Here is a 13,643-nt window from a genome sequence, read left to right as displayed (position 1 = left end):
CTGCACATTCTTCCTTTTCATATAATTGTCTAATTCCCTATTGACCCTTATACCAGTAGAAGCAGTTTCTCCTTATTTGCTTTGACAAAACCCTTCATTACTTTGAACACCTCTATTAAATCTCTCCTTAACTTTCTTTGTTGTAAAGGCCAACAACCCCAGCTTTTCCAGTCTCTTCACATAACTGCTGCATCCCTGGTACCATTCTAGTATATCTCATCTGCACTCTCTCTAAAGCCCTCACATCCTTCCTAAAGTGTGGTACCCAGAATTGGATGCAATTCTCCAGCTGGGGCCTAACCAGTGATTTATAAAAAAATTAGCCTAACTTTCTTACTTTTGCTTTTTCCACAGATGCTGCCAGACCTGCTGAGTGAATCCAGCATTTCTTGTTTTTGTTTCTTACTTTTGTACTCTGCCTTGTTTAGAAAGCCTAGGATCCCATAAGCCTTTTAAACAGCCTTCTCAACTTGGCCTGCCACTTTCAAAGATTTGTGTACTTACACATTTAGGTCTCTCTGTTCTTGCACCACCTTTAAAATTGTACCATTTAGTATAGCCTCTCCTCATTCTTCCTACCAAAATGCACTACTTCATACTTCTCTGTGTTAAATTGCATCTATCATGCAACTAACTTTATGTTCTCCTGAAGTATCTTATTAATATTGTTACAGCTAACCATGATCTCTCTTTGTGCTATCTGCAAATTTGTTATTCCACCCCTCATACCCAAGTTCTGATCATTTATATATGTCAAGAAGAGCAATGCTCCAAATACTGCCTGCTGAAGGATACCACTGGGTACATCTCTCCAGTCTATACAACCTCCATTAACAACTATTCTATTTTCCATCCTTTAACCAACTTCCTATCCTATGCTCCTACATTTCCTTTAAAGCCAGGTGCCTTAATTTCATCACCAAGCCTCCTCTGTGGTACCTTATCAAACACCTTTTGAAAACCCATACAAACAACACCCACTGTATTTCCTTTTATCCATACATTCTGTTAATTTTCTCGAAGAGCGTTATTTAATTGGTCGGACATGACTTAGCTTTTACAAATCCACCCTGGCTGCCTTTAATTAGCCCACTTCTTTCTAGGTGAGTATTAATTGTATCATGTGTTAACGTCTCTGAAGCTTAATACTACTTACATTTCTTTTTGCATTACAGTTTTGCTATTTGTGATATTCAGCTGTTATTTCCTTACGGCAGCTGTATTGAATTTTGCATGTCTACTTTGTGCAGAAATATAGTACTAATGGACTTTTATTTGCACTAAGAAAATATTTGGAGTTCTAACAATCATTTAGAAATCAAGCTCAGCAACTTGATAAATGACCTTCGCAACTTCACCTAATGCCAGAATTAGTAACGGTGTGCTTTGTAATGCTGCATAAATTAATATGTGCTATTCTCTCTGTGCCCCCACAGGCAATAGAGACAAATCTAGTGAGAAAATCTGCCAGTGGTTTGACCTATATTGCAGAGTGGAGGGGCGGGATACTGGACCATAAGATGGGGCACCTGGCATGTTTTTCGGGAGGGATGTTAGCCATGGGAGCTGATGATGCACCGATAGACCAATCTAAACACTACATGGAATTGGCAGCAGAAATCACCATCACCTGCCATGAGTCATATAGACGTTCAGGTGAGAGACATATTCCTCAAAATCACACTGCAAAATAGGTTAACAAATGTATTAATACTTAATGTTTGATGCCTTTATCAAATCGTGAGTGAAGGAATTTCTTTTAAATCTATCATTGCATTTATACAGAACCCCTTTTTTGTGCTTTTCATGACTATGTTTGTTATATCGCAATGTGCAGTGTGTAGCAATACAAATGTGTAATTGTTGCGAGTACCTGACCTGTGTGTAATCAATGGAATAGTAATATAATTTACTTTAAACTGCCAGTCAGTTTTTGATAGAACCCCAAGGTTTAGTGCTAGGATCACTGCTTTTTTTGATATATATATAAAAGACTTGGATATTGAAATACAGAGGAAAATTCCAAAATTTGCCAAAGATACCAAACTTGGAGGTATGGGAAACAGAGAGATGATACCAGGACATAGATAGGCTAGCAGAATGGGCAGACAAGTGGCAGATGGAATTTAATATAGAGAAATATGAGGTGATGCATTTTGGCAAAAGGGATAGGGAGAGACAATATAGATGAAATGGTACAGTTCTAAAGAGTGTACATGGATTGAGGGATCTGGGGTTCATGTGCATAGATCTTTGAAGGTGGCAGGACACATTGAGAGAGCAGTTAGCAAAGCATATGAGACATTGGGCTTCATAAATAAAGATATTGAGTACAAAAGCAGGGAAGTTATGCTGAAGCTTTACAAAGCTCTGGTTAAGCCACAATGAGAGTATTGTGTCCAGTTCAGGTCACCACACTTGAGGAAGGATGTGAGTGTCTTTGAGCGAGTGCAGAGGAGATTTACCAGAATGGTTCCAGGGATGAAGGATTTTAGTTACAAGGTTAGATTGGAGAAGCTGGGTTTGTTCTCCTTGGAGCAAAGGAGGTTGAGGGGAGATTTGATAGAGGGGTACAAGATTATGACAGGTTTGGATAGGGTAGCCAAAGAAAAGCTGTTCCCATTAGCTGATGGTAAAAGGACTAGGGGACACAGATTAAAGTGTTTGGGCAAGAGATGTGGGGGGAATGTGAGGAAGAACTTTTTTACGTAGTGAATGGTAATGACCTGGATCTCACTGACAAAGAGGGTGGTGTAAGCAGAGATGATGAATGATTTCGAAAGGAAATTAGATGGGCACTTGAGAAAAATAAACTTACAGAACTATGGGGATAAAGCTGGGGAATGGAACTGACTAGATTGCTGTACAGAGTGCTGGCATGGACTCAATGGGCCAAATGGCCTCCTATGCCATTATGACTCCATGAACCCCAATTTCTCATCATATCTTTCAATTCTGTCTTTCTAGAAATGCATTGAATAGTCTCTTAACCCAGTTATGCTAGATAGAATTACATAAAGTCTACAACATAGCAACAGCTGACTTGGCCCGATAGTCTATTTTTTTTTATAGAGATACAGCACTGAAACAGGCCCTTCGGCCCACCGAGTCTGTGCCGACCATCAACCACCCATTTATACTAATCCTACACTAATTCCATATTCCTACCACATCCCCGCCTGTCCCTATATTTCCCTACCACCTACCTATACTAGGGGCAATTGCTAATGGCCAATTTACTTATCAACCTGCAAGTCTTTGGCATGTGGGAGGAAACCGGAGCACCCGGAGGAAACCCACGCAGACACAGGGAGAACTTGCAAACTCCACACAGGCAGTACCCGGAAATGAACCCGGGTCTCTCGAGATGTGAGGCTGCGGTGCTAACCACTGTGCCACCTATGCTGGTGTTTGTATTCCACACACCTCCTCCCATTCTAATTACCTCATCCCACCCTGCCCCCATGTTCCTTTATTCATTTCTCTCCCATGTATGTATCAACTCTCCCCATAAATATGTCAATGCTATCTGCTTCAACCACTCCGTGTGGCAGCAAATTCCACAATCTTACTACTTTCTTTGTAACTAAGTTCCTCCTAAATTCTCTTTTGATCTATTATGTTGCTTTATTCTAGACTCACCCACACATGGAAACAATTTCTTCATGTCCACCCGACTAAGCCCCTTCATAATTTTAAAATTATTTATTAGGTCACCTCAATCTTCCTTCTTCCGGAGAAAAGAGCCCCAGCCTGCTCAATATTTCTGATGGTACATCCTCTCAATTCTGGTAACATCCTTGTAGATCTTTTCTGCACTTTCTTCTTTACTTCAGTATACTTTCTGTAATATGGAGTACTCCAAATGTAATCTAACCAAGATTCTATATCAATTTAGCATTGCCTCCCTGCATTTGTATTCAATACCTTTGGAAAGAACCACAGTACTTCGTTTGCACTCTTAGTGGCCTTATCAACTTGTGTTGCTTCTTTGTATTCCCAGATCTATTTGCTCTTCTATTCTGTTTAGTTTATTACTTGCCAAGGATTCAATGTCTCCTTATTCTCATACCAAGTAAACCACATCACACTCTGCTATGTTGAATATTATTTGCCATTAATCCACCCACTCTGCGGGCTGGATTTTACCAAGCCCCCGACATCAGGCTCCGTGGCGGGGGGTGTGGTGGGGGAGCTGGAAGATCATTCCGGCAGAGGCCCGCCACGGAGGCTAATGCCGGGAGAGCCCTGCCTGATACTCCCAGCAGCGGCGAGGCTCGGTGGCGACCCCCACCCCCTCCCCCTGCCGCTGAACGATGGGACCTGAATTTAAATATTTAAATTAATGAGATGAATAAATATAAGTCAACTTATCTTGAATCTTCCGGACCCACTGCGAGCACGCCCGCGCCTTCAGTTTCCCATCGGGGAAAGCAGGCATGACACTGGTGAGGAGAGGGGAGGAGCTAAAATTTTTACTGTGGTGGGGGGAAGGAGATGCGGGTCAAATAAGCATCATCAGTGTAGGGGCTGGTGGAAAAGGGTGGACTTTCAACTTTGTGCCGTCAGGGTGGGGGAAGGTCAGAATTCAAAGGTAAGTGTTTTGGGAGGGGGAAGGGCAAATGCTTACTGTAATTTTTATTGGGGAGTTGGAAAGGGGCTTCACAATTTTATTTTATAAATTTTGAAGGGAGTTCTCTTTAAAAATTCTAATTTGCCAGCAGGGCTGGCTGCCCTTTAAAAAGGGCGCCAGTGCCTGCACACAGGTAGCTGACGTAATTGCCAGCGACAGAGAGCCTCTATGTGATTGGTGGGGGTGGGGGGTCAGCTATTTAAATGAGCCACTGCAGGGGAGATCACAGTGGCTGTTTGGCATGCGGGCTGCCATTTTTGAGCTCAACGGCAGGCTCTTAAAATCCAGCCCTGCAAGTCTCTTTATGTCTTTCTGTATTTTGGTGCAGTCCTCTACATTTTTAGCCATATTCTCCCACCTCCACCGCCCCCCCCCCCCCCAATTTAGGTATCATTTGCAGATCTCAGCACTATGTCTCCATTTCCTGATTCCAAATCATTTATGTATATGGTAAACAATAGTAGCCCATCACAGATCCCTGCAGGACTCTACTTCTTACTTTCTCTGAAGTCTGAGAAATTTCTCCTAACTCCTACGCTCTGCTTTCTGGTTTGCAGGCATCTTTCAATCCCCTGACTCCACATGCCCTGACCTTTGTCTTGAGTCTCTTATTGCGGGCCTTCTGAAGGTCCAGTATGGTTTTCAGCATATTCCAGGTGCCTTGGAGCACAAGAAATAGCCCTCCAAAATTGGTAATTTTTTACCCCATTTTATGCCCAAAGAATGGTGAACTGGGGTCCAATTTTTACTTCGTTGTTTCTAGTGTTTGGAAATTGAAGGAGCTTGCGCAAAGTGTGCACTGATCACAACTACCTGAGTGTCAAAAAATACATTGTTCATCATGCATCATGATCTAAAATAATTTGAGATATTATTATTGTGATGAAAGGTGTGAATGTGGGAAGGTTTAATTGCTACTTGAAGAAATGTTCCGAGTTATTACTTTTCATGAGATGCACAGAACAAGCTAAGTGCAGGCTTGGCATGAGTGAGAAGCGCATACAGAAAAGGCAACACCTTGCAGGAAACAATCTTTGGGCTATTGATAAGGTGCATAGTACTATTGGATGCTGTTTTCTTGTCATATTTCTTCAGGTGCACTGCCTTCTTCTCCATCTGTTCCCAAGTTGCACAGATACATACTGCGCATTTGAATAATTAAACATAACATAACCCTGGTGCCCTCTGGGGAGAGTGCCCCAAAGTTCTTAATTGGGAAATATGCTTGCCCCACTTCACAAAGCTGCAAGTCCAATACTCATCCCTAAAATAGGGCCCACTCATTCACTTGCCTATAGAATCAGTTTTGTGCCCCAAATTGCGATTCCTTTCACTTGAATTATGCCTAGTATTTCTCTCCACCCTCAACCTTGCCTAAGGCTTACAAATAATTGAACTTGATTTTGAAATTTGATAGATTAAATAAATATCTCTCCCCATATGTAGGCACTTATCTTTAAGTATGCAAATCCTTTTAATTCGGAATTGAAGGCCAGAAATTCTGCTTCCCCTGTGAGACTGCTTTCTGCATAGAAGATGCATATGTTTAATTATTCATATCAGCTGGTGCAGAAATTTCAGGGCAGTCAGTGCACTGCTCCAGTCATACAGATTTGCGGCCAGTGCAACAGAAAAGCCTATGTTACACCAGAAGCAGAATTTCAAACCTTCTCCATCAGCTAGCAATACAGAAAATACATAATTAGTTCTGCAGTTAAATGGTATGTTCATTTTAAGGAGACATTAGTTGAATACTGTAATCTTTTTGAATGTACAACTAATTATTGATTTTTAGCAACTCGGCTTGGTCCTGAAGCATTTCGTTTCGATGGTGGTGCAGATGCTGTTGCTACAAGAATGAATGATAAGTATTACATCCTGCGGCCTGAAGTGGTTGAAACCTACATGCACATGTGGAGGTTTACCCATGACCCCAGGTATAGAGAATGGGGCTGGGAAGCAGTACAGGTATGTGAAGGCGGTTCACTTTTTTATAGCATATATGTCTTTTGAGGCATCTTTAGTAACAGTTTAATCAGAAACAAAATTATTTTAGTGGCCTGCCTCTTTTGAGTCCACTGTTATCTACCCAATCAGAGCTTTGAGCATCTCTACCAATAGTTCCGTTTCCCACGCCTGCACTGTCTCCAAGAATTCATCTTCAGCCCCCTCCTCTATCTACATACTGGCCCTTGGCAACTGTTACAAATCCAAGTGTGGCATAGATACCCTGTGTTCAGTGGTGTTAGTCACTTTCTTATACAATATGAGGTCATACTTTTATGCAAGTTGACTCACACTGTCCTATATGTAGGACGGCATAATCCTTGTGAATTTGAACTAGGTGACACAAGCCTTGATACGAAATATAAGCTGCTTTATTTCGCAGTAAAGTGCACATGCAAAACAATGGTTATAATCACATTCACTTTGTTCCATCAATACAACTGGTCTGCATGAATGACAGGAAGATAATGAATATGCTACACTGCTGTACTTGAGTGGGCCATCTTGTTTGACTTGCCACTTATTTTCTAGCTCCTGTCCTGTATCCCTTACTTCCCACAATCCTTTGGTGTCTAATGCACCACATGCAGCCTTTGTTTACCTCTTCCTTGTCTCCACAGGAAATTGGGGTTCATTTCCTGACCCCTCCCTTCTGCCTGGGGTGTTTGGCCAGAAGACCTGCTAATTAAAACTGCTACTGCACCTCTCCCTTTGAAACTAGCTTCATGGAAAGCTGAACAAAAAGGGACATTTCCACCTCCCAGCCAATGTGGATTTGTTTGGAGGCCTAGAAAAAGTTAATGCCTCTCCTATTTTTTACTGTTGGGTAACAGTATCAATGTCTGGCTTCATTTGGCAAATGCCTGCAGACTGTGATCTTTTTAAATCTGCACAAATTCACTTTCTTTTTAAAAATTCAATACTTAAACACAACTTTTTTTTTGCTAATTCTTTCTGTGGCAAATGATCAAAATATCCTGAAATGTGACAGTGACATCATGGGGTCAGTTTCCATAAGTTCTCTGATGACACCCAGCCCTATCTCTTCACCTCCCCTCTCGATCCCTCCACTGCTTCTTTGGCATCCAGTCTTGGATGAGTTAGAATTTTCTCCAGCTAAACAGTGGGAAGATCAAAGCCATTGCCTTTGGCCTGCATCACAAACTCTGGACTTTCACCACTGACTCCATCCCCCTATGTCGCCACTCCCCTCCTGTTGTTGCAAAACCTCTCCCTATATATAAATTATCCTATCTATATTCACAGCTATCCCCTTGACTTTTCCACCTTCCGTGGCCTCTCCACTCCTGTGGTCTTGATCATTGACAAGTCTAGTATTGAACCCTTTATTGTATCCCTCATCACCCACATTCCCTTACCTTCTATAATTCTCACTTCATTTTGTATCTGCTTCTGCAAAAACTCGTCCAAGTTGCTCACAGCTGCATTTTCAAACTCCAAGCTGCTTACCATTGGCCGTCTATTCATCACAGTACATTTGCAGTTGTTAACTTGCTCAACTACTCCCTAACTTCCATCTTTGATGCCCTTTTGAAGCAAAACCTTCTCATCCTTATTTTTGCCCCTGTATGACCCCCATCTTTGCTCCCTGAAGTCTAAGGGGCTCTGCAATCTCTCACCGTTTAGATAATATATTTCTTTTTTAATCTTCCTGCCAAAATGGACAATTTCACATTTTTCCACATTTTACTCCATTTGCCAAATCTTTGCCCACTCACATAACCTATCTATACCCCTTTGTGGCCTCCTTATGTCTTCACAACTTACTTTCCTACCTACCTTTGCGTCATCGTCAAATTTAGCAACCATACCTTCGCTGCTTTCATCCAAGTCATTTATATAAATTGTAAAAGGTTGAGGCCCCAGCACTGATCCCTGCAGCACACCCACTCGTTACGTCTTGCCAACCGGAAAATGAACCATTTATGCCTACTCTCTGTTTCCTGTTAGCTAGCCAATCTTCTACCCATGCCAATATGTTACTGTCTACACCATGAGCTTTTATTTTCTGCAATAACCTTTGATGTGGCATCTTATCAAATGCCTTTTGGAAATCTAAGTACAGGTCATTCACTAGTTCCCCTTTATCCACAGCACATGTTACTTCTTCAAAGAACTCTAATAAATTGGTTAAACATGATTTCCCTTTCACAAAACCATGTTGACTCTGCCTAATTACCTTGAATGTTTCTAAGTGTCCTGCTATAACGTCTTTAATAATAGCTTTTCCCTATGACAGATGTTAAGCTAACTGGCCTTCAGTTTCCTGCTTTCCGTCTACCTATCTTTTTGAATAAAGGAGTTATATTCGCTATTTTCCAATCTAATGGAACCTTCCCTGCATCATGTGAAAGATGTGAGTTCAGGGCTAGGGCAGGGGGGTGCTTTAGAGGAAGTGCAACAAGCTAAATTTAGCCCCAATTTTCTATTTGCACAGGCTCTGGAGCAGCACTGTCGAGTAGAGGCTGGATTTTCTGGGATAAGAGATGTGTACAACACCCTGCCACATCATGATGATGTACAGCAGAGCTTTTTCCTTGCAGAGACATTGAAGTAGGTATTAATATTATTGCAACTGATGTATTCAGATAAGCTGCATAGAGCACTAAAACTGTAATTCCTCCTATGGCTCAGCATTTTACCCAATGAGTACCCAAGTTAGACTGAATAAAAAGATCGCAGGTTTAATCCCTGATGTGTGCTGAGTGAAGTATCTCAGCCCAGGAAGTAGTAAGGCTGCTACTGGGAAAACATCAGTTAAGGTTCCTGTTGACAAGTGGTCACTGCTGAGATTACATATCTTCAGCCAGCAGGGAAGGACATAATCAAGCTTAGCTTTATTGCCCTCCGTGGTAAAATAGTCAGCCATACTTACTATCTGGACCTGCACCTGCTTAACGGACACAGTTGAAATACCAGAAGGAAACTTTTTTTCCTTCTTTCACAGGATGTGAGCGTCAGTGGCGAGGCCAGCATTTATTGCCCATCCCTAATTGCTGTTGAGAAAGCGGTGATGAACTTCCTTCTTGAACTGCTGCAGTCCATGTGGTGTAGTTACACCCATAGTGCTGTTAGGAAGGGAGTTTCAGGATTTTGACCCAGCAACAGTGAAGGAACGGCGATATAGTTCCAAATCAGGATGGTCTGTGGCTTGGAGAGGAACTTGCAGGTGGTGGTGCCCCCACCTGTCTGCTGCCCTGTCCTTCTAGGTGGTACAGGTCACGGGTTTGGAAGTTGATGTCTAAGGAGCCTTGATGAGTTGCTGCAGTGCATCTTGTAGATGGTACACACTGTTGCAACTGTGCGTCGGTGGAGGGAATGAATGTTGAAAGTGGTGGATGGGGTGCCAATCAAGTGGTCTGCTTTGTCCTGGATGGTGTTGGGCTTCCTGAGTCTTGTTGGAGCTGCACTCATCCAGGCAAGTGGAGAGTATTCCATCACACTCCTGACTTATGCCTTGTAGATGGTGGACAGGCTTTAGGGAGTCAGGAGATGATTTACTCACCACAGAATTCCCAGCCTCTGACCTGCTCTTGTAGCCACAGTATTTTATATGTCTGGCGCAGTTTAGTTTCAGGTCAATGGTAACCCCCAGGATGTTGATATTGGGTCATTCATTGGTAATGCCATTCAATATCAAGGGGAAATGGTTGGATTCTCTCTTGTTGGAGATGGTCATTGCCTGGCACTTGTGCGGTGTGAATGTTACTTGCCACTTATCAGCCCAAGCCTGAATGTTGTCCAGGTCTTGCTGCATCTGGTCGCAGACTGCTTCAGTATCTGAAGAGTCAGGAATGGTGCTGAACAGTGTGCAGTCATCAGCAAACATTCCTGCTTCTGACCTTATGATGGAGGGAAGGTCAATAATGAAGCAGCTGAAGATGGTTGGGCCTCGGACTCTACCCTGATGAACTCCTGCAGTGATGTCCTGGGACAGAGATGATTGACCTCCAACAACCACAACCATCTTCCTTTGTGCTAGATATGACTCCAACCAGCAGAGAGTTTTCCCCCGATTCCCATTGACTCCAGTTTTGCTGGGACGCCTTAGTGCCACACTCTGTCAAATGCTGTTCTTGATGTCAAGGGCAGTCACTCTCACCTCACCTCTGGAGTTCAGCTCTTTTGTCCATGTTTGGACCATGGCTGTGAAGTTGTAGCTTAGCAAGAGTCAGCAGAGTTAAATCAGTTAGTCCCTGAAAATAGGTACAGGGATCGTGATGAGCGATTAACCTGCATCCGTTGAGTTGAATGCAGGCAGCAAGCCAACTTCATGCTGCCTTCTCGTTATAATGATTTCTGTGTGCAGTCAGCACTTCGCGTGCTATTTATTTGCTGCACGTTAGGATGGGGCCCAATATTGTTAGTATCTCGCACTATTTAAAGCTCGCCTGTACTACTTAAAACTAGCCTGCACATCATAAAAGGTAGGGGCATTGTGGCTGGGGCCAGTGCTGGGAGTCATTCTACAAGTGAATCTGACTTGGGAAAGAGTGAAGAACGGCTGACAATGGGAGAACATGGGCATCCAGACTTTTGGATGTTGCACTGGAAGTCTTGTTAGAAGAGGTGGAAGGGAGGAGCGTTCCCTGTATCCTCGGCAGGCAGGAAGCCCTCAGTACTCCATGAGAAGACAATAAGAACAGTTAGGAAGTCAATATCAGGAGTAAACTGCCAAGGACCTGAATACAGTCCTGCAAGAAGTTTAATAATCTCACACAAGTGGTCAATGACAGTGAATGCAACTTCAGATGCCATATCCTACCAACTGCATCACTAGCCTCAGCCACTGCTTAATTCACTACAACCCCATCGTTCACCTACCAACAATCTCTATCAATGAGGACTCATACCTAACATTCATATGGTTCACCTCACCCACACATACTTAGCACTATTGCAAGCCTCAAGCCCACATCTCACAGCTTGCACATACCGGCAGCTATTCAACCAGGGCAGCCACTTCACCCAAAGAAATTACATAACACTCAATGACACACTACCCTCTCTCTTGCAGGAAAAGGTCATGCACAACCAGAGGCATCAGGAACTAACTGGAGGGGGAGAGACACCTCCTCCATGGCAGAGACAATGCTGGCCATTATGGGGAGGGCCATCACTGTGGCCATGAGTGGGGCTGAAGCGATTGAAGCTGACAGTAATACTCCTTCCTAAATTTCACTTCTCCCTCATCCCTCAACTTCTTTTGACCTACAAACTTTCGATGATGTAATTATGCATTTACTCCTCTTCCCTCACCACAACCCAATCCTTGTACCTTTTTCATTTTAAAAACCCAAGAATTGTAGCCTGCCCAGGCAATGGTAGAACTGGAAGGCAGTAAAGATGAAGACGCACCATCACTTGGTTTCACAGTCAAGTCACCAGCTCAGGTACTAATACTGAGCATAAATTAGAGGATAGCATAGAGACATAGGGCACAAGTGCGCCACAGCCAGAGTGGGGGCAAGGAGAGTGCAGGTAGCATAGTGGTTATGCTCGTTTGGAGTAATGATCTGGAAACATGAGTTCAAATCCCACCGTGGTAGCTGGGGAAATTAAATAAAATCTGGAACAAACACAGTTGGACAAGTGTAGATTAATTAAGAAAAGCCAGCATAGATTTGTTAAATGCAAATTGTGTTTAAGTAACTTGATTGAGTTTTTTGATGAGGTAACAGAGAAGGGTTGATGAGGATGATGCGGTTGAAGTGGTACATATGGACTTCTAAAAGATATTTGATAAAGTGCCATATAATAGGCTTGTCAGCAAAGTTGAGGCCCGTGGAGTAAAAGGGACAATGGCAACATGGGTATGGAGTTGGCTGAGTGCCAAGAAACAGCATGGTGAATGGTTGTTTTTCAAGGTATAATGTCCTGTTTCCCAAAGGTCAGTACTCAGACCATTGTTTTTTTTAATATATATTAATGACTTAGACTTGGGTGCACAAGACAGAATTTCAGAATTTGCAGATGACACAAAACTTGGAAGTATTGTGAACTGTGAGGAGGACAGCGATAGACTTCAAGAGGACATAGATAGGCTGGTGGAATGGTCAGACAGGTGGCAGATGAAATTTAATGCAGAGAAGTGCAAAGTGTGAAGAACGAGGATAGGCAATATAAACTAAAGGGTACAGTTCTAAAGGGGGTACAGGAGCAGATGGACCTGGGAGTATATATGCACAAATCATTGGAAGTAAGAAGGTAGGTTGAGAAAGTGGTTAAAAAGGTAAATGGATCCTGGGCTTTATAATTAGAAGCATAGAGTACAAAAGCAAGGAAGTTACGATGAACCTTTTATAACACTGGTTCAGCCTCAGCTGGAGTATTGTGTCAATTTTGGGCACCGTACTTTAGGAAGGATGTGAAGGCTTTAGAGAAGATGCAGAAAATATTTACCAGAATAGTTCCAGGGATGAGGGACTTAATTATGTTGATAGATTGGAGAAGTTGGAATTGTTCTTCGTAGAAAAGAGAAGGCTGAGAGGAGATTTGATAAAGATGTTCAAAATGATGAGGGGTCTGGACAGTAGAGAGAAACTGTTTCCATTGGCACATGGATCAAGAACCAGAGGACACAGATTTGAAGTGATTGGCAAAAGAATCAACAGCAACATGAGGAAGAACATTTTTATGCAGTGATTGGTTATGATCTGGGATGCGCTGCCTAAAAGGGTAGGGGAGGCAGATGCAATCATGGATTTCAAAAGGGAATTGGATAAGCACCTGAAGGGAGAAATTTTGCAGGACCACAGGGAAAGGGCAGGGAAGTGGGACTAGCTAAATTGCTCTTGCAGAGAGCTGGCATGGGCTCGACGGGCTGAGTGGCCTCCTGTGCTGTAACCATTCTTTGATTCTGTGATTCTATAAAATTTAGTATCAGTAATGGTGACCACGAAGCTACCGGATTATTGTAAAAACCTATCTGGTTCACTAATGTTCTTTAGGGAAGAAAATCTGCTGTCCTTACCTGGTCTGG

General features: G+C 42.7%; 1 protein-coding gene across 3 annotated transcripts in view; it reads left to right on the top strand.

Moving 5' to 3' along the window:
• LOC137347195 (mannosyl-oligosaccharide 1,2-alpha-mannosidase IA-like) overlaps window positions 1-13,643 on the top strand; it is a 220,230-nt gene that overhangs the window by 162,923 nt on the left and 43,664 nt on the right. For all 3 annotated transcript variants that reach the window (XR_010968907.1, XM_068011410.1, XM_068011409.1), the window contains exons 9-11: window positions 1,437-1,656; window positions 6,429-6,601; window positions 9,099-9,214. Coding sequence is in view for 2 of the 3 variants with exons in the window: in XM_068011410.1 (XP_067867511.1) it covers window positions 1,437-1,656; window positions 6,429-6,601; window positions 9,099-9,214 (509 nt within the window). In the remaining variant the exon portion in view is untranslated. The remainder of the gene's footprint in view (window positions 1-1,436; window positions 1,657-6,428; window positions 6,602-9,098; window positions 9,215-13,643) is intronic.

The sequence above is a fragment of the Heterodontus francisci genome, chromosome 31 (assembly GCF_036365525.1).
Source record: "Heterodontus francisci isolate sHetFra1 chromosome 31, sHetFra1.hap1, whole genome shotgun sequence".
NCBI lineage: Eukaryota > Metazoa > Chordata > Chondrichthyes > Heterodontiformes > Heterodontidae > Heterodontus > Heterodontus francisci.
The sequence above is the reverse complement of the archived record's forward strand: the minus strand, read 5'-3'. Positions and strand labels throughout refer to the sequence as shown.